At 38.2% G+C, this 24000-nt stretch overlaps 1 protein-coding gene across 1 annotated transcript; it reads left to right on the plus strand.

The window, feature by feature from the left end:
• The first annotated feature begins 42 nt into the window (after nt 1-42).
• AGA (aspartylglucosaminidase) lies at nt 43-20706 on the plus strand. Its single transcript, XM_032224060.1, has 9 exons — nt 43-297; nt 1738-1891; nt 5348-5460; nt 8028-8140; nt 12361-12478; nt 14413-14488; nt 16834-16941; nt 18506-18639; nt 19258-20706. The coding sequence occupies exons 1-9, from the start codon at nt 153-155 to the stop codon at nt 19356-19358; spliced, it is 1062 nt and encodes a 353-aa protein (XP_032079951.1). The 5' UTR covers nt 43-152; the 3' UTR covers nt 19359-20706.
• The last annotated feature ends 3294 nt before the right edge of the window (nt 20707-24000 follow it).

Here is a 24000-nt window from a genome sequence, read left to right on the forward strand (position 1 = left end):
GCAGCTCTAGCGAACTCTTCCTGGTCTATTCCCTGCGCATGCGTCCCTCTTGCCCTTGGTCACGAGAAGCGGGAGAAACAGAAAGGCGATAGGGATTCGTTTGTCGCTGAGTGGCCGAGAGTCGGTGTTCAATCCTCGACTTGGTTCTTGCCATGGGACGTGACAGCCGGTGCCGGGGATGCTGCTGGTTCTTAGTGTTGTTGCACGGGGTGGGGGGCCTGGCCGCAGCAAGCGCTGGGGCGCCTCAACTGCCTTTGGTCATCAACACCTGGGCATTTAAGAATGCTAACGAAATAGGTGCTACTTCTTTTTCTTCTGTCCTTGGTTGGGGAGACCCCAACTTGGGTCTATTTGTCACCATAATCTGGACTTTCCGAAAGTAGCTGCCTTATAAGTGGTTACCGTATGCTTCAGGGATAATTTTTGATAATTTTTTTCCTACTTGTAATTTTTGTATTACTTGGCATGTGTTTGGTTTGCACTGAAAATAGATTTCACGTTTAAGCACCTGCATCTTTACATGCTAAGCAAAATGCTACCGAATATTGCTCTCTGTTTGGTTATTGGTTAAGATACCTGGCTAGAAACTGGGAGCTTGCCAGTTCTAATGCTGCCTTAGGCACAACGCCACCTTGGGCCAGTCACTTTCTCTTAGCCCTAAGAAGATGGCAAGGGTAAATCACTGCTGAATAGCCTTGCCAAGAAAACTGAAGGAACTTTCAGTCTGAGAACTGAACATGATTGAAAGGAGAAGGGGGGGGATTCTCTCTATATTATGATTTAAAGATCATCACTGTAATATAGATTAACAACTCTTTGAGATAATTACCCCATTCCCTGGCAGTTGCTAAAACAATGATGTATACACTAACTTGTACATTTGATGTGTACATTTGGTGAAATAAAATTGATCTTGGTTATTCTCAGAAAGATAAGCAGCAGCATAGAATGTGCTTGATACTTTTAAAGGAAAAGCTATTAGAAAATCTTATCATTGGTTGGAAGATTTTAAAATACATCTCAGATGATGATAATGGCAAGTCATTCCATATAGTGTTGCCAAGAAATAAAATTGTCATGAATTGAACTTCAACAAAACTTCTTAAATAAGATTTTACATTTGGTGAATTGAGCATTTTGATTTTAGTTGTTGCTAATAATAATTAGTAGGGAAAGCATAACTACCTTTGTAAGCCTTAATCAGTATAATGAGACCTACTTTGGGGTGAATATTTCAAGGAATGTGCTGTTCTTAATATAAGGAATGTTGGAATATTCCTGGATCTAAATTTAGTTTAGCATGTGTTCTGTAACAGTTGAAAGGGAAAAAAAGTGATTCCATAAAATCAAATAGCCCTTTTTAATTCTAGTTTACTAATGGCAAATTTTAAAGAGGATATATAAGTAACCAAGAAGTTATAAAAATTAATCTTTCTCCAATTGGGTTATTTTTTAAAAACACGAGACTGAAGTGCTTTGAATGGTTATTCATTAGATTCAGACTATAAATTTATGCTTACTTACCTTGGAATAGTACTTATAAGAAAAATCCTGCGCATTTCTATTGACAATTTTTGATTATTTTTGAAAATATGATTTTTGACATGTGAACATATTTTATATTGAGCCAGTTGCATGTTATAAGAATGGGTGTAAAATTCGCATGTACTTTTCTTGTTAGAGAAATGATGTGCATTCAATCAGCTGTAATAAGTGTGGACATGCTTTTGATTGCAGCTTGGAATACCTTACAAACAGGAGGTTCGGAACTTGATGCAGTAGAAAAAGGTTGTGGGCAGTGTGAAATAGAACAGTGTGATGGAAGTGTAGGATTTGGCGGAAATCCAGATGAACATGGAGAAACAACTTTGGATGCCATGATTATGGATGGGTAAGACATCCTACAGAGATTTTTTCCCCCCAAATCCAGTAATTTCTGAAGGGATGAATGGAGAGCCTGAGCCTTCTTTTGCATGATGAAGCAATTTCCTGCCATATTAAGATGAAAACACTAATGTTAGGCCCTAAGACAAGCATTTCTCTTTTAAAAAAAAAGAAAGAAAGAAATCCTCCATGCCCACTATCCAGAAGAGTGATATGGTCCCACCTAATTTGTGGCCTTCTACAAACACTTGTTAAGCAAATGTTTTGCTCGTTCACCAATAGGTTTCCCATTTCTGTTTTACAGTTTAAAATTGAACTGCAGATATACCCGAATACAGCAATCAATTCTATGTTAATGCCAACTCCATTAAAAAGTATGGTAGTAAAAACTACTGGGATCAGAAATCCATGTGTGCATCTAAGAATCAGGATATTGTGCTTGGTATTATGAAAGTTAAAAGAAAAATAGAGGGCAATTGGATAGCTGAGATTTGCTGCTATTTATTGACATAGGTCAAAGTGTTCTGCTTAAGTGAACATGCCAAATGGAGTATTTAGATTTTATTTATATTGTATAGTAACCTCTGCTGTTTACCTAAACTTTGATTATGTGCCATCAAGTCCAATGTAGAGTCTTAATAACCACAATGATTTTTTTCCATGACAATCTGTCCCAAGCCTGGTCTTTCCAGCAGTGCCCATCACTAAAATTGAGTTTGTCTTTGCTGCTGGCCATCCTCTTTGTCCTTCCACCTTTCCCAGAATTACAGCCTTTTCCAAAGTAGGATTATCCAAAGTAGCCAGATCATTTGTGCTTTGAGGGAGAAATTTATGCTAATTTGTTTGATGATCCTTTTTTCCCCTTAACTATCCCTGATGTTATACTGAATTTTCCCTAACACCCAGATTTTAAAAGCATTGTTTTTTCCTTGTCCTGCTTCTTCAAAATCCAACTTTCATTTTCATAGTGTTACAAGGAATATCATTGCTCATAATATTATGATTTTTGTAGATAAAAATATATCACAGTATCTGTATTTTTAAGCTTTTCATGTCTATTGTACCAAGTGCTAGTTTGCAGAATATTTCTGGACTGTTTGTTCCTTTACTGTCAATAGTTCTTCCAAAAAAGTAAAGGTTTTGTACCTGCTCAGTATCTTTGTCAATTCTGATTATTCTTGTTTGTTTGTTTGTTGTTTGTTTATTATATTTATATGCCGCCCTTTTCCCCTGAAGGGGACTCAGGGCGGCTCACAACTCAAACCAGGGAAGGGGGATACAGACAAAAATTTAAAAAACGACACATAACAATGCATAATTTAAAACACACAACAGTCATACCATTTGAGACGGAGGCCACAGCTCTTTAGTCGGAACAGCCAGGTTTTAAGGGCTTTGCGGAAGGCCTGGAGGGTGGTGAGGGTTCGAATCTCCATGGGGAGTTCGTTCCAGAGGGTCAGAGCAGCCACAGAGAAGGCTCTCCTCCGGGTAGTCGCCAGTCGACACTGGCCGGTGGATGGAATTCAGAGGAGGCCTAATCTGTGGGATCTAATCGGTCTAGTGGAGGTAATTGGCAGCAGGCGGTCTCTCAAGTACCCAGGTCCAATACCATGAAGGGCTTTATAAGTGACGACTAGCGCCTTGAAGCGTATCTGGAGACTAATAGGCAGCCAGTGCAGCTCACGGAGGATAGGTGTTACGTGGGTGAACCGAGGTGCACCCACGATCGCTCGCACGGCTGCATTCTGGACAAGCTGAAGTCTCCGAATGCTCTTCAAGGGCTGCCCCATGTAGAGCACATTGCAGTAGTCCACAGTTCTACTTGTGTGGTCTTTACATTTTAGTCTTATTTATTCATTGTCCTCCCTGACTTTTATGATTCTGTAGATTACCTACAGAGCTTGCAGATTCTTTGTATTTTTGACTATTCGAGTAATGGTAATCTAATCAGCAAAGTTTCTTTCTGCAACTTTAAAACCATGTTCATCTTTTTCCAATCCTGCTTTGCCTTAATGTATGTGTTCAGCACATAGGTTGAATAAATAAAGGAGAATATATATCAATGACTCCTTTTCCAGAACATATCATTGTAATATAAGTCAAGAAACCCCAGTATGGGCAGACAATAGTGAAACATGGCCTCCAGATTGGCAAATAAAAAATATTAGACTGATTTATCATTGACTGTTCCCAAACAGTATGAATTGATGCCCTTGCAATTATCATTAAGTGTGATCATCTCCCCATATTGTTTCTATTCAGGGGCCTTCTTCCTTTAGCGATGGTGCTGGATTGACTTCATGCTTTAGATAATCCTGTGGGGATTATATATTCTAGGCCTGTACAACTGGCATTATTCACTCATCCTTCCCAGGAACAAACCTGCAATGATAAAGTAGCACAGCAGGACTCAGGGAAGGGAGGTGTCCCAAATTAATCATTGTTCAAATCTATATTCCCTCATACTATTTCTTGATCTGTGAAAGTATAACAAGAATCTTTTTTCTTCTTTAAAAAATCATACAAAACTATATTGAGGTTATTCTCCTCAGCTTTTGCTATAATAAAGTGATTTGACCATCTTTAACTTGTATCTTTGAAAACTGTTTCCACAAAAAGTTTCCTAGTAACACAGAGTCACACGTAAATATTTTTTAGCATGTTATGTGGTTTTAGTTTGTTGTTATATTACGTACTTCCTTCGATCACCATCCGTGTTGGAACAAGATGTTTTTTCACTACAAAATGGTTCCTTCCCAAGTACTGCATTCCATAGTGTAGATAGTATAATAGTCTGAGTTCTTGTTTTTTGAGCCAAACATTCTTAAATTCTCTAAGTATTTTAAGAAATTCGAATAGTACCCCACAGGGCAAAAATCTTAAGTATCTTAAGGAGATAATCAACCAATAAGAGTATCTAGTTTAGAGTGCTTTGAAATGGATATTGCATCTTGGGTGGTAAATTTATATGTTAGAATACATGGTGCGCATAGCAAATATTTCTTCCTCTGATATATGTACTGGTGAGTTTCTATATAAAGTATTTTAGAGAGGAGGAAGATAAACTTGTTTCATGGATGGCAGCGTTGCAATTTTGAAAAGATCAAAGAAACCTGCTGATATTAGCAAAATACTTTTTAATTTAAAGTTTTCAATCCAATGTGGGCTTTGTATTCTCAGCTTTTAAACCCCTGGTTTTGCTTTATCCAAACGCTGCCATATGATTAGCGCTAAACGTGTTTTTTAGTCGTAGCAGATGTCTGTAGCTTGCAGTTATCCAGATTGCAGCCTACAAGCATAACCTATTAGTTAGCAGACTAGCAGTCTGAAATTGATTATTGAATATCTATGTATCTATATACATTTTTCATTAATACCTATAGTTTGACATAACTGATTTTGTTTTCTGTATTTTGAGGGTAGCACTTCAAATATTTCTTCCTTGTTTTTGTTTATGATCTAGTAACACAATGCAGGTTGGAGCAGTAGCGGATCTCAGACGCATTAAAAATGCTATTGGTGTCGCACGGAAAGTGATAGAACATACTAAGCACACTTTTCTAGTTGGCGAGTCAGGTAATTTTTGTTGTTGTTGTAATCTATTTGTAAATATTAGTTACCATGATAAAAGCTCAGAACTGGAGCTAAGAAGGCCTCAGAACCCATGGACAAATCAGAGTAGTCAGTTTTGCAAAACTGACTACTATGATTAAAGAAAAGAAGGTAAGTACTTTTCTTTCCACAAGGAAACAGCTTTTGAATTTCGTGCTTGATGTGGAAAAGAATGTAACTTTAACTTTGGGTTTTATAGATAGATCTTTATAGAAATGACTTGCTCATTTTATTACGAAAAATAAAAAACTGTGATTTGATGTTAATGTCATATTCTACTGCAACAGAGAGAATTGGAAGTCAGTGCTTCTTTTTCTTTTCTTTTCTTACCTTTCCTAACTTCTCTCCCCCCTTTCCCCTTCCCTCTCACTGCTCTTTTATTTACTTTTGTATTTTGCATTTCATAATACTTTATAATCTAATAAAAATGTTTGGGGGGGAAAAAGAACCCCAGTGGACAAATGAATTGAACATAATGATGATGATTCTTTCATTTTTGTTCCAGTTTTCTGGCTAGATGACACACAGAAAGTACTAACCAACAGTAAAATATTTGTTCTTCTAGGTCCGTGATGGCGAACCTATGGCACTGTGCCACAGGTGGCACCTGGAGCAATTTGTTAGGGAACACGAGGCATTGCCCTTTGGCCTTTTTTTGAGGCCGTTTTTTTACCTCGGAACACAAAAAAACGGCCCTACAGGTAAACCTTCAGGAACAGACTTCCGGTTTGCTCGTAGGGCCGTTTTTTGCCCTCCAGAGTCTTCAGGGAAACTTCTTAAGCCTCCAGAGGGCCTCCGGGGGAGAGGGGCAGGGGAGGTTGTTTTTGCCTCCCCGTGTTCCTAGAACCTGGGGAGGCGCAAAAGCAAGGGGGAGTGGTGGTTGCATGTGCATGCGCTGGGTCGTGTGCATATCATGGGTGTGGCACGCCTGCGCTCCCCCCACTTTTGGCACGTTTGCCATCACTGCAAAATAATGACAAAGTGGCCACAAGCTTCATGAGCTCAGTTTGGGCTACTAGTACCTTGTTAGCATTTCTGTTTGAATAATTATTAATATATTATTATTATATAATTTGGAGGCAGAGCTAACAGAAAAGACAAACTTGTCTGGCCTTTGTCGGCAGCTGGATATGCTTATATGGACGCTAGTACTGTGAAGTGTGGCAGGCTGCTGCTGGGATTTTTAGATGATTAACTGGCCTGTGGGAGCTTTGAACTGTTTGAATTGCTACTGGTCTCTATGTGCCGGGGACTTCAGGAAACATTGCAGGACTGGACAGTTGCAAGAATACTCCGTACAGCATAGCCTGCCTTTAGGCTGGTCCTCTGACTTTTCCTTGAAATCTTTGGAATGTTTTATAATCTGATCTTGGGAGACTATTTGGAGGACTCTGGGTAGAACATCTGGCAGAAGGTTCTTGCCCTGTTATTTGGGAATGGTTTGACCCTGCTGCTACTGAGGAAGCGGACAGCATCTTAAGGAGTATGTGCACAAACACTTGTGTTTTAGACCCATGCCCCTCCTGGCTTGTAAAGATTCCTGGGAGATGACATGCAAGTGGGTTCTGGCACTGATTAATGTTTCCCTACAGGAGGGGTTAGTGCTCAACACTTTGTCCACCCTCTTAAGAAGCCATTGCTGGATTCTATCCTGACTATTGCAACATGCTTTACATGGGGCTGCTCTTGAAAAGCACCCAGAAGTTCCAATTGGTCCAAAATGCAGATGGCATGACATGCACAAGTATCACTTCTGCTGCAGGAACTGCATTGGTTACCAACTTGCTTCCTGGTGCAATTCAAGGTGCTGGTTGTCATCTTTAAAGCCCTTCATGACTTAGGACCAGTTTATCTCAGGGATCATCTCTTGCCGGTCACATCCACCTGACTTACTAGAGCGGGAAGAAAGGAATGTTGCGGGTCCCATCTGCCAAACTGGCGGGATCCTGAAGAACCCCCTTTTCTTTGAAACATCATTTGTGCAGAAATTAGACTGGCCCCACAGTATTTCAGAAGGCCCTGAAGACGTGGTTGTGCCAGCAAGCCTGGTGAACCCAAGGTGCAATGGAACCCATCAATTGGCTTATTGAATCATGTGCTGTAGCCGGGGGGGGGGGGGGTGTTATTTTTTTTTGTATGTTTATTTTTTCTATATTGTGCTTTTACTGTTTGTAAGCCGCCTGAAGTCGCTGTGAATGAGTAGGCAGCTATAAATTTTCTAAATAAAAAAATAAATAATATATTATTAAATAAGTAATAAATGGGTTTAGTTTTGGCAGCCATGAAATCTCAGGCAGGAGCTTGTATGGTCTGTGTAAATGTAAATGCACATTACATTTTGTTGTATCTTTTCTGGGAGATAGAACATGTAATCTCTCAGCATCCATTATAGTCTGTGACCAAGAAATGAAAAGAAAATGTGCAACAGTATAACAATTTTAAAATTCTATACTATAGGTTCTTATGCTGTACATTATGATTTTAGTCAAATATTAACTACCGGAATACTTGTGGGTTTTTTTCCTATAAAGCTTCACTCTTTGCAGAAAGCATGGGATTTCCAAGTGAAGATTTAACTACACCGAACTCCTTTTCAATGTATATAAAGTGGCTCAATCAAAACTGCCAGCCAAACTTCTGGAAGGTAAAACATTTAAAAATAAACCTTACTGTTATTTGTCATAAAAAAATTCTGCATATTTCATACCTTATGTTCGTCACTTTGAGACAAGATGACTGACTACAATGCACTTTGCTGAATATAATATTTCTGAGTCACCAGAAAAGGCCATCTTGATGATATAATTTAATATTTTGTAATAGTTTTTAAAATTTCAAATATTACATATACCAATGATGGTGAACCTTTTAGGCACAGAGTGCCCAAACTGGAAGGTGCGGAAACCTGACAACCAGCACCAGAAACTCAACAACCAGTTGGCCAGCGAGCATGCGCACCTCAGAAATCCAATGACCAACTGGCTAAGCTGGGGCAATGGCACATGTGCCCACAGAGAGGACTCTGTGTGCCACTTCTGGTACGTGCCGTAGATTCACCATCACGGGCATATAGGAAATGAGAAGTCTATGTAAAAGTGAAGCCAATGCATTTAATATTTCCTAACAGCCATGTTGAATTGTATCACCAAGTCTTATTTTGTATTTTTTGATAGTCAAGAGAAGGGAGCAGTGACAAAAGGTTTATTCACTCAAATAATTGGGTATATGTCTATCAAACGTTTTCAATAGTTTGTTGTGGTTGTATTAACCAATAGCAATTCTGTTCTCCATAGGAGCTTGTGGAAGTGTCCAGGATTATTCTCACGTCCAATCTGCCCAGAGACTGAGTTAAATTTGAAGCCATGCCTCTACTTCCTGTGTTTGGCTCCACTTTCAACTCAGTCTGGCCCAAGAGAGAGACCTTTTTCTGTTGGCTCCCAGATTGGATTTGAGAACTTCTTCCTGGACCCTTCCCTAACCCCACCCCCCTTACCTCTACTGGCCTTTTCCTATTTAGTGGCAGTTCAGTTCAATCAAGATGGGTGCCTTGATTCGGCCACGTGGAGTCCATGGAGTGCAAGTTCTCAGGGAAGAGGGTAGAGAGGGCTGGGCAGTCCCTAATGGCCAGGATTAGCCATTTTCCAACTAGATCAAGCTCCCCCCATGATATTTCCCCCATTGCTGGTCCCTCTAATAGGTCCCCTGGGCATAGTCTGGGATGAGGGATTCTTGTCTCCCACTCTTTCCTCTGGGGACCCAGGGCAGGGCAGTATAGCTGCAGGAGCATATTCCCCTGGATGACCAATGGTTGCAGCAGAATTTGAACAAACTAATGGCTGCCACTCAGTTTTCCTCATATGCCACTCTTCATGCAGTGAAATATGTGTCCAGAGCCTTGGCGACATTGGTGACCTCCAGGAGGCTTTTATGGCTTCACAACTGGCAAGCAGATGCCAAATCTAAATGGCACCTGGCGGCATCTCATTATGCAGGGACCCAGTTGTTTGGGGCACCACTGGACCCCATTCTTGTGGAAAATAAGAATAAAAAGAAGGTTTTGCCCATGGAGGCCAAGCGGTCGGACCAGAAGCCTGCTCCGTATTACCGTAGACCTTCCTTCCAGAGGGTCATCTTCTGGAGATTATAAACAAGCAAGGGAGCACTCACTCGGTGGCCCTGTGGCATGTCATCTGTGTTCAAGAATGATAAAACACTTTATTGCCACTTTAACATGGAAACAAATGAGAATGGATGCCTTAAAGTTGGTGTCAGACAGTATCTCCCAGTTAGTTGGCCATTGTGATCCTTGTAAGAGTTGCAGGGCTTTACTAGTCTTTCAGTACCAATGTTTCAGTAGAAACATTTTCTAGCAACAGTATACACGTAGTTCTCTGTGACCCGTCAAAACCGCGGTGGACAAAACCGCGCTCGACGAAAGCGCGTACCTGACGTCATCAGCAGCGCAACGAAAAAAATTAAAAAATAAATAAAATTAAAATAAAATTAAAGCAAGCCGATTCACATAAAGGTAAGGGTTAGGGTTAGGGTTAGGGTTAGGGTTAGGTTAAGAGTTAGGGTTAGGTTTAGGGTTACGTTAAGCGTTAGGTTAAGGGTTACCATTAGGTTTAGCGTTAGGTTAAGGGTTAGGTTTAGGGTTAGGTTAAGGGTTAGGTTTAGGGTTAGGTTAAGGGTTAGGTTTAGGGTTAGGTTTGGGGGGGTTAGGGTAAGGTTTTCGCTTTAATTTTAAATTTACCACTCACAGCGCAATGTTTTCGTCACGCTGTGATGACGTCACGTACGCGCTTTTGTCGAGCGCGCAATTGTCTACCGCGGTTTTGTGGTCCTCAACTTACAACAGGTCATTTAGTGACCGTTCAAAGTTACAACATCACTGGAAAAAGTGACATAACAATTTTTTACACTTACGACCGTTGTAGCATCCCCGTAGTCACTTGATCAAAATTCAGATATTTATGACCTTTGCAGTGTCCTGGGTCATGTAATCATCTTTTATGGTCTTCTTACAAGCAAAGTCAATGTGGAAACCAGATTCGCTTAACAACCATGTTACTAACTTAACAACTACAGTGATTCACTTAACAACTGTGGCAAGAAAGGTCGTAAAATGGGGCAAAACTCACTTAATAAATGTCTCACTTGGCAACATAAATTTTGGGCTCAATTGTGATTTGTAATTTGAGGATTACTCGTAACTAGGAAACTTCCCTAAATGTATAATGTTTCCAAAGAGTTAAGCAGACTTGAAATAATTTACAGGAGCCAAAGATTGGGGGAAAGAGGGTTTTTTACATTTCTTCAACCTTCAATTAAAGCAACATTATCTTGATTTTAGCTTATTGAAAGCTTTTCCCTGGGGTTACTTTAGATCATGGGTGTCAAACTCTGGCTGTCATATTGCTGTCATGTGATGTTTCACGATGTTTTTCCTTTCATGGAGCTGGGGTGGGTGTGGGCTGCGTGTGACACATCCGGCCCGTGGGTGCCAGTTTGATACCCCTGCTTTAGATCCTGGATTTTATGATCACGTGGGAATAAGCGGAGGAGCTTTAGATGGCCACATATATTACTTTGCTAAAATAACTGAAATGACCAATCATTTCCAAATAGATGGCAGCATTTAATTGACTTTTTGTTTACTCAAAATGGTGGGCTGGATGCTTTTAATATTTGAATGAGAAACCCAGAGGCAGCTAGAAGGTTTTTAAAAATCCAGAACAGACCAAGAAAATTCACCTGTACTGCTCCCAAGAAAATAATATGAAAATGTATATGAAATCAGTTTTAAAAAATGAGCATTTCCAAGTTTTTAACTCTCTACCCCAGTCCATCTCTTTCATTCTGCATGACTGTTGCAGCAGGGCCAGATTTATTAGGCCCTATAATTCAAACTCAGATTGGGTGGTAGCGGTATATGCTATGCTGTGCATGTCCCCTATATGTTATAACTATGTTTTGTGGATTAATTTTGACAAACCCTTACGATCCTAGATATTACTAGGATAGTCAATACCCGGGGGCCTTTTATGATCTTGAATTAGATGCCTTGCATCTAATCAGCTCCATAGGTAGCCTTAGCCAATATTATTGAGTGTAACAAATGTCACATTCAGGCCGTGTTCTGTAAGTTACCCTTCAAAGAACAGAAAGCAGTGCTGTAAAGTGGAAATCTAGGACATATACTAAGGAAGTTAAGACACAAGAGCTTATAAATGTTGCAAGAGAACTTTGTGATTAAGCTAACCTCTTCATTACCTTCCTTATGAAAGCATGAAAGTCAGGTATTGTATTTTGCATTTAGTACCTGAATTGCATGTAAAGTGGAAATAAAATATGCTGAATTATGAGGTTTAAATCTTACAGAAACTAGCACTGTAGTTATATATGAAGTTGTCTCATCACAATCAGTAGGGATGCTGATAAGGTCTGGGAGGAACTCATCTTAAATTACAGTTGTAGGGGCAAGACGTATTATGCTGAGGGTTTTTTTGCACATAGAATGTTGATATATTTCATTTCTCTTCTGGGTATTAGTCTTAGGACAGATTTGCAAATCACAAAGCAACATGAGATCTGAACATTTTTGTAACTGAAGTGTTTTTAGTACGTACCGAGTTCCTCCAATGGAGATATATGTTTTATCTTTTCTTTGTTTAATGTCTCTGAACTGCAATAATTTGCTTTAGATGAAAGTTCTTTGTCCTTGGCATATACAAGCCTATATTTTTCTTTCACCAAGGTAATTTAGTTCTTTTCTCTTTTTCAAAGTCTAGGAAAAATAACCATAGGTTTTTTTGAAACACCTCTTAATTAAAGATTTTAATGTGAATAAAACTTTGATTACAGAATGTTATACCAGATGCTTCAAAATCATGTGGTCCCTACAAACAGACTGCAGAGTTCAGTGAAAAAGAACAAAGCGCTTCAGTCAGAAGAATTGAAGTTCATAACCATGATACTATTGGTATAGCAACTATTCATACTTTTATACTTATGTTTGTTGCAGCTAAAATCCCATGCACAATGAAATATCAATTGTGTATAAAGTAATGGACATAATACATAATACAGGAAATGGATAATGTTACTGATTTTGTGATTTATGTGTTAAAATCTGCTTGATGCTTATTGGAGGCATCTGGCATATTCTCTAATTAAGTTTTAGAGTATTATATTTGGTTTTCAACCCTTAGCATTCCCTCCTCAAATATAGTGATAATGGACTTGATATCCACTTATTGGGGTATACAGATGCACACAGCCTAAAGAGAAGCTTTTATTAGCAAAGCTGGGTTGTGATCTTGTGAAATGTAGGTTCATTTTGAACAGCATTTTTTTTTGCTTGCTTAAAACATTTAACAAGAGAATCCTTTAAAACAAAATGAAAGATTTCTTGTTGGATGTTCTGAAACTCTGCAGCCTAATGAAACTTGGGGATTTGGATAGAATTAACATTAACATTTTCACATTTTTTTAAAAATTTACTCAAATGAGTAGGAGGGGAACTATCTGTGTATTTGGATTTAGTCTCTGCCATCTGCGTAGCAATTAAATATGGAATTTACAAAAGCACTGGAGTGACTTGGGAGTGTACATCTCATTGCCAGACACTTAAGGCAACACTTCAAGTGTGATGATTACACTCGTCATCATTTAGCAATTAGCATTTTTAAAATGTCAAATGCTACGTTTCTTACCAAGCAAAAGGTATGACCTCGTAAGCACTTTGGCAGCTTACTTGAGCCAGACATTTTTCACTAGGCACAGTGATGTGCAGGAAAAGTAGCTGAAATAGGGTATGCTAGTGTATCTTAAATTAGATATTTTGTCTACCCTAGGCAAGTTACCCACTTGGCAGATAGGATGAGATTAGATTCTTGTATTCATTCAGTAGTAAGACATGATGCTCTCACTGCTTGTTTTATGAGCAGCATAGAAATATTAGTAGAAATGAAGTAAGTTCCTTAAACTCTGTATTTTCACAAAGAGGTAAAGCAAATTATAATTAAAATCAAGATTTCAATCTACTACAGGGGGATATTGGTCACAATATGAATTTAAATTGTCTGTTAGAGGGAAAAACATCAGAGTGCTAGACTCATCATCTCATGTGCACTTAAAAACTAAGTATAGAATAGAAATAAGAAATATTAAATGTATTTGAATGTATAGAAACACCATTAGACACATCAAAAACCTAAGCACCTCTACCTATAGGGGAAAAGCAAATTAGCAATCATCTTACAACAGAAATAAGTTGGACCCTTCAAAACCTAAATATATGTAACAAAATTATGCAATATACATCAAAGAAATCCATCATCTGCATGACACCAGAAATTACAAATCCGAATTCAGTTTATTAAAATGTAATAATTATTTCAACCTTCATGCCATCCCACCCCTGGATAGTTTCTAGAGCCACTTCCAACATTTCCCAATTATTGGAGCAGAATACATTAGGTGATTTATGTAGAGAATGTAGAATCATCTAATCATTCAATTGCACCCATAATAAAATATTGTGAGCATAAATCTACGTTCAGATAACCTTGATGGAGCTAAATGTTTCTAACTTAATTGGGCAGAATTTGAAGACGGAACAATCTTAATGGTCATGTGTCCTCTCTGATGGAAGATTCCTTTTGGCTAGTGGAATGTCCCTTGAGCAAACCTATTTCAAAAGTAAAATGTCTTCTGCCTTATTTTTCTGAGAGGCCTCTGGAAGAAAGATAATTTCCAAGTGTGATCGATACAATCAAGCATGTTGGGAAAAAATTGTAGCTGCCATCTAATATAGTGGAAGCCCTGTCCATTTTGAAGGATGGGCAGCTTAGTATCCTCATTAAATGAGGAAAAGCTTCATCAAAATGCTTATCAATTCTTTTTCATTTGTAGGTATGATTGTAATTGGTCAGAATGGAAATATTGCTGTAGGGACATCTACAAATGGTGCAAATCACAAAATCCAGGGGTTTGTATAATTGTCTATAAATCTTGGCTCTATGTGTGAAGTACATTTTATTTAGTGTGATGCAAATATTTTCCGACAATGTGTTTACCAACTATTTGTGTAATAGGGATCACTTTTATTTGGTGTTCTAAGCTAGACGTGGGGTTTTTCCTATGTTGTCATCTTTTATTTACTTCTTAGTAACATTTATTTTAATAGTGAGCGTTTTGAATAAAACTGCTACTCCCTAATGATGAATAAGTACTTGAGATAAACATCTCCAGTTCTCAAACCTCGACATTGTTAGATCAGCATGACCATAGAAATGTTACAATGTTTTTAACCATAGATCACCTGAATATCCTTGAGGTGGGATCTGTTATTAATCAACCATCTCCATTGCGCTGTTGCCCCACTGGGGCCCCAAGTTGACTGACATAGCCACATCTTGATGCCCTTACAAAAAGATAGGAGGGTTGGGGTCAATCTCACCTCAGGGAGTAAGATATTCTATACCAGACATGTCAAGTTCAAGGCCCATGGGCCACATTCAGACCGTGATACATTTAGATCTGGCCATGGGGCCACTCTGGAAATGTCAAGGGACCGGCCCACCCCAACCCAGCAGGGTGCTCCCCTTGGGCCTGTACACCTCACCCCTTCCTCAACAGCCCCCTACCCCAAATAAACTTGGAACCACACTTTCTTTTCCCATGACAGCTGTCCTGTGCCTCTCCTGTTGTCGCCTCCATGGGGCAGGCATATACATTGACAGCCCTGATCACTGCCAGCCTGCCGCCCTGCTTCTTTACTGTCTCCCTCAGGCTGGGCCAAGGCTGCTGGGGGCGGCTTGAAGAGGAGGAATAGGAGGAAGGGCTAGCCGAGGCATATGAGCCCAACTTCTGCAGGACCAGTGACACTGACGCTGGTGCTGCTGCTAGGGTCCCAAAAAGGCAATGGGGAAAAATGAAGTCACCATGATTTTTACCCCTTCCCTGTGTTAGCTGCATCTTGGGATGATGGCAGCTGGGGAGAGTTATGAGTGGTAGCCAGAGAGAGCTGGAGGGGAGGCCAAAAGAGTGCCACTTCCATCCCTTATCCTCTTCCACTCTTCCTCCAGGGAGTGCTTGGCTTCCTAGGTAGCTCTGCTATGGGCGTTCAAACACCACACTGTGCTTGCAGCAGAGACCTCAACAGGGAGTGTGTGCACTTTCTAAACCACATTCTAGCCTACTTTCACCAGCCACCTCCATTTGCCAGCCTGTCCCAGACTGGTCCTCTCCAGATGTGCTCTGTTGGGCTATGGTTTTCTCTCCCCACCCCCTGTCCAGCAGCAAAGCTGGCTTGTGTGTGTAGGTATCAAACACTTTCCATGTTTATATTGCAAAACAAAATGGCCTTTCCAGGTAGCTGGTTCATCTCCTTCCTTCTTTCCCTCCCTCACTCCTTTTCTCCCTTTTTCCTTCTTTCCTTCCCTTTCTTCTTTTCCTCCTTTTTTCTTTCCTTTCTTCTTTCCTCCCTTATTGCCTTCTCCCAATGACTCTTTTTCGGCTGCTGCGAAGGAAGGCCCCAACACACTCCCTCAGCTTAGGAAGCCCTCACACGGTCACATATACACCCATGCTCACCCCATTCCAAGCTGGGAGATTTTTATCCACATCTGAGCTTGGAAAATGCCAATCATGCCTGGTCTAGGGTAGAAGACCCTCCTTCCTCCGTGGATAAAAGTCCCCAATCTTGGAATGTGATGTGTGTGTGCATGCATGCATGCACGTTCTTGGCTACCAGCAGTTTGGATAGGCAAGGAATTGTTCCCACATTGAGTTAAAGTTAGCCAGTGAGACTTGTTCCGTCCTGATCCCGCAATCCCAAGTTAGCTGTGCCCAGTGAAGCCATGCTCATTCCAGCCATACCCATCTAGTTGCAGCCATACCTGCCCAGACACTGTGTGTCGTCCTAGTCTTACATGCAACTGGCCCTTTGAGGGCAACCATAATGCTGATGTAGCCCTCAGTGAGATTCAGTTTGACACTCTGTTCTACACAAATGATACATTATACCTCTGAAATCCCAGGACCACATATGCTGCTCTGACTCACTTCATGAATCATAGGAGCCTGCTGTGACCACACTTGCTAAGTGATTAGATATTTATAGATTTGAAATATGAAATGTCTTCGTATTTTAGAATACTATGCATTCTAAAATGGGTTGGAATAATATAAATATCCCCAAGTGCTTTCCAAAGTCTTTTCATCATGACCACACCTCTCTGATTTTTCAATACACTGGTTGTTCCTTTGCTGAGAATAAAGCTGCTCTTATATTTTAAAAATGAATTTATTGCATGTTATTTTCTTCCTTAGTCGTGTAGGAGACTCTCCAATAGCTGGAGCAGGGGCATATGCTGATAGTACAGCTGGAGCTGCCGCTGCCACTGGTAATGGAGATATCATGATGCGCTTCTTGCCCAGGTTTTTATACATTATTAACCTTTGAATATGGTTGAATACTTTCATTTATTTTTTTACATAGATAGGCAAATGCCAAATTGGGGAGGAATCAATCACTTTAAATAATAAACTAGAACATTTCAATTAAGATTTAATAGATTGTTTTTAAAATGCCATTCCTTGTTGATCACATTTATATCCTGCCATAATCTGAATTGAACTTTGGGGTATGTTTTAAAGTGAAGCCAACCTAAATCAGCTTGTTATATAGTGCTGTCTCTGCACTGAAGATCTAATTCACTATTCTACAGTATCTTATTTTGGAAAGAGGCATATTTAATAGCAATAGCACTTAGACTTACATACCTCTTCACAGTGCTTTACAGTCCTCTCTAAGCAGTTTACAGAGTCAGCCTATTGCCCCCAACAATCTAGGTGCTCATTTAATATTTGTGATAGTTACAGCACCATTGTTTTTCATATTATATTGAATTATTCCTTCATTTTCAGATGGAAAGTAGTGAAACAAGATTAGATTAAATTGTAGAAAAACTGAATTGCTGTCATCATTAAACATCAGTCAATTTAGAAATATTGGGTACAGTACAGGGGCGAAATCCTCCCAGTTCGGCTGAACCGGTAGGGACAATTGTCGTTGGTTCTGCAAACTGGTAGTAAAAAAAAAAAAAAAGCTGCTGCGGATCGTGTGGCTCAGCACGATTATCAGAACCTTTTTTCTCCCACTTTTTAAAGCATTTTTTCCTGCCTATTTGTCCCAACCAGCAGAAAAAAATGCTTTAAAAAGTTGGCCACGCCCATCCAGTCACATGACACTCCCCCCACCAAGCCACGCCCACAGAACCAGTGGCAAAAAAAAAAATAGATTTCACCACTGGTGCAGTAGTTACTCTTAATGCGGCCCCATTAAAAGAGTTGGTTTAGGGTTTGAAAAAAACTGCTGCAGCAAGTAGCAAGGCCAAAGGTCCCTTGCCCAGCTTTTGCTGGTGTGCCAATTATGATCCTACCTGGACTAGTCTGGCAGTAGTATTTAATGCCATGATTGCCACTCAGCTGCAGTTCTGTAAAAGTTGCTCTGTATAAAATTGCCTTTGACTTGGAACAAGTAACTAATACAGAATATGGCAAAGGACACCAGGTTCTCACCAAGCAATGGAAAATGAAAATGTGTTATAAATGCTATCAATAACAAAAACTAATACAATTGTACTTGCATCTTAATATCCTTAAATGCGATATTAAAACAAGTACACTGAATGGTTAAAAACAGGGAAGATAATTTGAATACTATTCACAATAAGATGTTAGTTTATTTAAAAAATAGTTTTAAGAGATTTCTTTAATGCCAAAATGGGTGGGTTCCAAGGATAGAATATTCATGCAAATGTAGTTGTAGTTCTGGTTGCTATTGCTTCATATCTCAGAAGAGGAGAAGATTGGAAGAAGAATCTCCTTGTTGTAGGGAAAAATTCTCAAAGAAGAAATATTTGAAAACATTCTTCTCAGCTAAAAGCTTCTTTGGACACTGAAGGATGTGGATTGTCAGTTCATTTTTCTGTCTTTGTAGTTATCAAGCGGTGGAATATATGCGACTGGGACTAGACCCAACGATGGCATGTCAGAAGGTTATTTCTAGAATCCAGAAATATCACCCCTATTTCTTTGGTGCTGTTATTTGTGCCAACACAAGTGGAAGCTATGGTACTTCTTTTAGTTTTTTCTTGGCATAGAACAATTTCTAAGTTCATATAGGTATGGTTGTGTTTACAATATCTATTGGTCATGCTAACATTGATATGAATAAGTTTCATATGAAAGTGGCTAAAGGAAATGTTCACGTTCTTCTTCGGAAAGTAGCATCAGACCGAAGCCCACTTCAAAGCAATCAAAGATCAGTCATGCTGGGTGTCTCATTAATAAACCCTTGGATCACTGAGAAGTGTAATTTTGCTAATCAGTATGGCCTGTTGGGCTAGGTTGCTTAGTGCAGTTCTTTTATCTCTGATTTCCCGCAGTTCATATTTGAAAGATTAAATATACAAAGGTTCATTAAATTCACCAATATTAAGATGTAAATTGAAATAAAGTTGCAATTATACTTGCAAGAGATATGAAGTCTATCGAACTGCTTTGAGGCGGATTTCTTTTTAAAAGTGAAAAGGTTTATTAGAGAAAATTCAATAATGGTATAACTAAGTCTATAAAGAAATCATTACATCACAATAGAAAAGTAGAATCCCTAAATGTTAAGAGTATCAGGAGGCAGATTAATGCAGTAGCCATTGTTTATTCTCTCAACTTTTCTTTTTCCTCCCACAGGCGCTGCCTGCAATAGAGTCCCAGGATTCACACAGTTCCACTTTATGGCTTCTAACCCTATTCTGAAGCAGCCATCTGAGCAAATAATAGACTGCATTTAACTTTTTTTCCATCCCTTCTTCTCTTAATGGAAGTCCCTAAACTCAACCCAGTGGAAGAAATGAAGACTCTCAATTTAATCCTAATATACTCTTGGAATTAAACTGCACTGCGTTCAGTAGAAATTATTTCTATCTAAATAAAGTTTGTTACACAAATAAATGAGTAGATTAGGTTCAGTCGAGTTGAACAAAAGCATAAAACAACTTTTCTTAATGACTTTCTGAGCTACTTTTTGCATTAACATTCATTTTTAAAGATGCTTTGTAAAATTAGAGAACTTAATGATTTCCCCCCTAAGTTAAGTCTCTGTTCTCTATTTTGCATGATATTCTAATATAAGAGAAACCAATTCTCAAATAGACAAAATGTAGCCATTGCTTAAATTGTTTACCATTTTACCCTTAAAATAAATTCTTGTGTAGACTTCAAACAGCAAGGTCCAATAAATTCAATTTTTCTTTACAATACAGTATGAAATATTTTTTCTGCTATTAAAGTTGAACCATGAACCCCATAGCATTCTACCTCATTCCCACTCCTCAAATAACTACCAGTGCTTTCTTTAAACATGGTCTTGCCGCAATCTATTTAATTACCATAATTTGTGTTGCGTAACCATGAACCAGTAATTATTGCTCAGCCTGACCTACATTGCAATAATGGGAAAAATCAACGATGTTGGCTTTTGGCTTTCAAAAGAAAATTATGGCCTAATTGTGAAAGATTGTGAGGAAACCAGAAAATCTGGGAGAAGTCAATTGAGGGATTATATCTTAAATGGTAAAACTCCTAGAAGATGTCTGAAAAAAACACTCGAAATTCAACCATAATTCCAGGTTGATTAGAAGATGGGCTTTGGTCCCTCATCCAGATGAGAAGGCCAAAGTACTAGCTTTTCTGTCAATCACTTATTATGAACTGAACTTGAAGTATTGCCTTTTTCCCCCAGAGTTTCTACTTGTCAAACTAGCATGCTGCAGATCTGGTCAGCCACAGAATGTCAGACTGATGGGGACTAGATGAGCTTTTTCTGCAGCAGTGCCTGCTCTATGGAACATCCTCCTTTTGGAGATTAGAATAGCTCCAACCTGTTAACTTTTTGTAAAAATTTAAAAACCTGGCTCAGATTCATGTACCAAGCCCCCCCCCCTTCCTGGCTATATTGTTAATGGACCAGATATTTGGCTCTTTTAAACATTTTGAACTAGATCTTTTGAAGTTCTCTACTGTTTTTTTTCTGTTCTTATTGTTTTTTAATTAATTTTTAATATATGTTTTGAATTGTAAGCTGCCCAAAGAAATTTACTGAGTCAGTTATAGCAATCAAATAAAATGTTAAATACACTAGTGGTTTGTTGTTGTTGTCTTTTTTTTTTGGGGGGGGGGGGGGTTGCCAATCAGTTGAATTATAAGAATTATGAGACAAAAAAAATAGAAAAGAGAACCACATAAGTGTCTTGTAGCCCCTCAAGACACTTTCTCTTTAGCCCCTCAAATCAATCTTAAAAATAGGCCCACCAATATTTCAATAGAATAATTCAAAGATCTTTGGGGACTATCAACGCAGACACTTAGTAGAAACATACCTGCTAAAAGACATTACAAGATTTTGGCCCAGGGTGCAACTATATCAATGAGATAATTATTTTGATTGTTTTAAAAGTAGACTCTCATGCTTATAAATAATTGTCAAATATTGAATGAGATCATAAGGTGTAAATAAACTGAATGTTGCTTTTTTCCGTTCTTTCCCATTAGTTGTGTTTATTGGAGCGGATGTGGATTTAAGTGAAAATACCTGGATGATATCCAGGTACTGTCTATCTTTAAGACTAATAGTTTGGAGTTGGAAATGTGGCTTCTATAGCTCAGTTATATCTCTAAATGATTCCCACTAATCCTCAACATTAAAAATATATTAAATGTTCCCTTTAAAATGACTGAAAAAATCACTTTATACAATTTTAAAGAAAAAGTTTAGGTAATTTTTGCATTTTTTCTTTCATCAGCATTATGTTTCAATATCAATTTTAATTACAGTTTTTCTATTGGTTAAAGGGCTTCAAGTGAGTGATTCTATATAGCTGATATGTGAATCTTAAAACAAATTATGTTCTAACTATTATTCACAAAGAAAGCAGTATAATAAATTGTAAAGAATAGATATATATTTATATTTAGCTACTAAAACAAAGTAATGAAACAAATTTAATTAAAAAAACAATTCTTATAATAATAGTGTTTTTTCCCATTTTAAATTGTTTTAAATGTTTAACCAGGTCCTGGAAAGCTAATCACATTTTATTACACTAAACCATAAAGAATACACTCAGATTTTAAAAAGAAAAAACACTCTGGTTCAATACATGTATATTAATTCAAAATGTAATCTTTTCCAGCCTGGCATTTTCCAGAAGTATTGAGACCACAACTTCCATTGTGTTAGCCTTTTCACCATGACCTGATAAATCCATCATTTTCAATGATTTTAGACAGCATTATTTTAGCTTGTTCTAAATAAGGTTCTGTATTTTTGCTTTTTTTTTTGTTTCGATTTTATAGTACTTTGACGCCTTGGGGGGTCAAAAAGGTAATTTTGAAATAATTTTTAATCGGTATAACCATGTATTGACTTGCGAGATTTGGTGAATGTAGCACTTCAATAGAGACATTGTAGAAATAGATCATAATAGCCTTTATACATTTCTTGGAATTTTTCCTTTATGCCACTTATGAACAGCAAACCTATTTGTAATTGTAGGTAAGCACATTCTTTTAAATTCACTGTATGGATTTGCCCTAAGGAGCCAATTATGTCAGTTACTTTGAATCTCCATTTTATCTATTGTGGAAAAGATTTAGGTTCTCTTGCATTAAGAAAAAGAACAAAATTGCCCTGTGCAAAATAGTGAAGAAAATTATTGTTCATGGAGGCTTTTAAGGATGAGAAACTACCAACTCTATTATTACCTTATTCCTTTTAACCTTCCTGAAATAAGTACTTTTCAAGTAGTACTTCATATTGTGGAACAATACAAATTTCTGTATCTCTTAATGGACTTTATGCTACAACTTTCACAATACTACATTCAGTGACAATTTTGTCTTTGCACCATAATTAATTACATTAGAATTTTGCTTCAGTGTGCTTTAGGGAACCAATTAAAGGAAAATAAGAATGGCTACTGAAGTTATAATTTGTTTTTAATAGTAAAGAAAAGCAAAAGTTTTATAACTCCGTGGTAGAATAGTTTGTATAAAAGAAATGCCGTCCTCAATTTCTGTTATTCCCATATAGGACTGGAAAAGGAAAGAAAGGAACTTATTTAGTGTTGCCAAGAAAGCTTAAGGGACTTGTCCAGATAATCATTAGGAGTCAAGCCTGACTCAAAGATACAATCAATTATTCAATCTCATTTATTGTACACATTGGTATAACTTAGTGCAGCGTTTTTCAACCACTGTGCCGCGGCACACCAGTGTGCCGTGACATAGTGTAAGGTGTGCCGTGGGAAAAACACTTTATATATAGTCAATATAGGCACAGAGTTAAATTTTTTTAACATTTTCTAATGGTGGTGTGCCTCGTGATTTTTTTCATGAAAAAAGTGTGCCTTTGCACAAAAAAGGTTGAAAAACACTTAGTGTGATACTGATTTTCATGGTGAAAATATTTTATATGTAACAAGCATTGTAATGTACCTGCATGCATATATAGTTAATTTATAAATACATGTTTAACATGTTCTTCAAATGTGCATAGTACTTCAACACTATCCACCATAATAAAATGAGATTGTACTCATGGCGGCTGTCCAAGGTTTATGTTAAACCTGAGAATTAATGGAGATGTGGAGAATCCTTTCATATATTGACTGCAGGTAAAATCATTAATATGAGAGAAAGACAAGATTTTTCTTCAGTTGAAATAACATTTCTTCAAAAAAAAATCTTCCTTAGACTGGTTTTTTTCTGAAACTGTTGACATTTGTAAATTACTTTTGTTATTTGAAGAATTGGGGGGGGGGGTTAAGATTGGAAAAATATAGATCCCGGTAATTCCTATTTTAAACCCTAAAATCCCACTACTATCTTCTAGACAGTACTCTTTATAAAGCCTCTGTAAACCAAGCAAACGCATCATTGAATTCCAACAAATATAATTCCAGCTGCCTCAGATCCTAGAGAGAACCCATGCTTTCTTAGATTTTTTGTTTGTTTCATTGAACCTTTAAATCAGTGTTGACTCCGGACAACAACTTGGCTAAGTCCTTGCAGGGTTTTTAAAGGAAGATTTTGGAAATTTCTTGCTATTGCCGCCTCCTTGGGGATCAGAGAGACCAGCCCAAGTTCACCCAGCTGGCTTTGTTCCAAAGCAGGACTCACACTGTCCTGACTAATGTATTTTAACAACTCCACCAAACTGTCTCATTTCTGGAGACCCTGAATGGCTAGATATTATGAAATGCAATTGTATGTATGCTATTGAAGGCATGACATCATTATCTCAGATCTCTCTTCAATTTAAAGGCATAGTCTTGGGATGCAAGAACCAGTATGTATTTTAATTCCCTTGTAGCTTTCAATATTGAAACAAAATAGATCTTTTGTCAACTGTAACTTCTATGTCTTTGCCAGTGA

This window comes from Thamnophis elegans, chromosome 9 (genome assembly GCF_009769535.1).
Source record: "Thamnophis elegans isolate rThaEle1 chromosome 9, rThaEle1.pri, whole genome shotgun sequence".
NCBI classification, from domain to species: domain Eukaryota; kingdom Metazoa; phylum Chordata; class Lepidosauria; order Squamata; family Colubridae; genus Thamnophis; species Thamnophis elegans.

Bases quoted from the DNA above. Each gene is read 5' to 3' on its own strand.
- AGA (XM_032224060.1), top strand. From the start codon at position 153: ATGGGACGTGACAGCCGGTGCCGGGGATGCTGCTGGTTCTTAGTGTTG. The intron at 12,479-14,412 runs GTATAGCAACTA...TTTCATTTGTAG, and splicing joins TCATAACCATGATACTATTG to GTATGATTGTAATTGGTCAG. The intron at 18,640-19,257 runs GTACTTCTTTTA...TTCCTCCCACAG, and splicing joins CAACACAAGTGGAAGCTATG to GCGCTGCCTGCAATAGAGTC.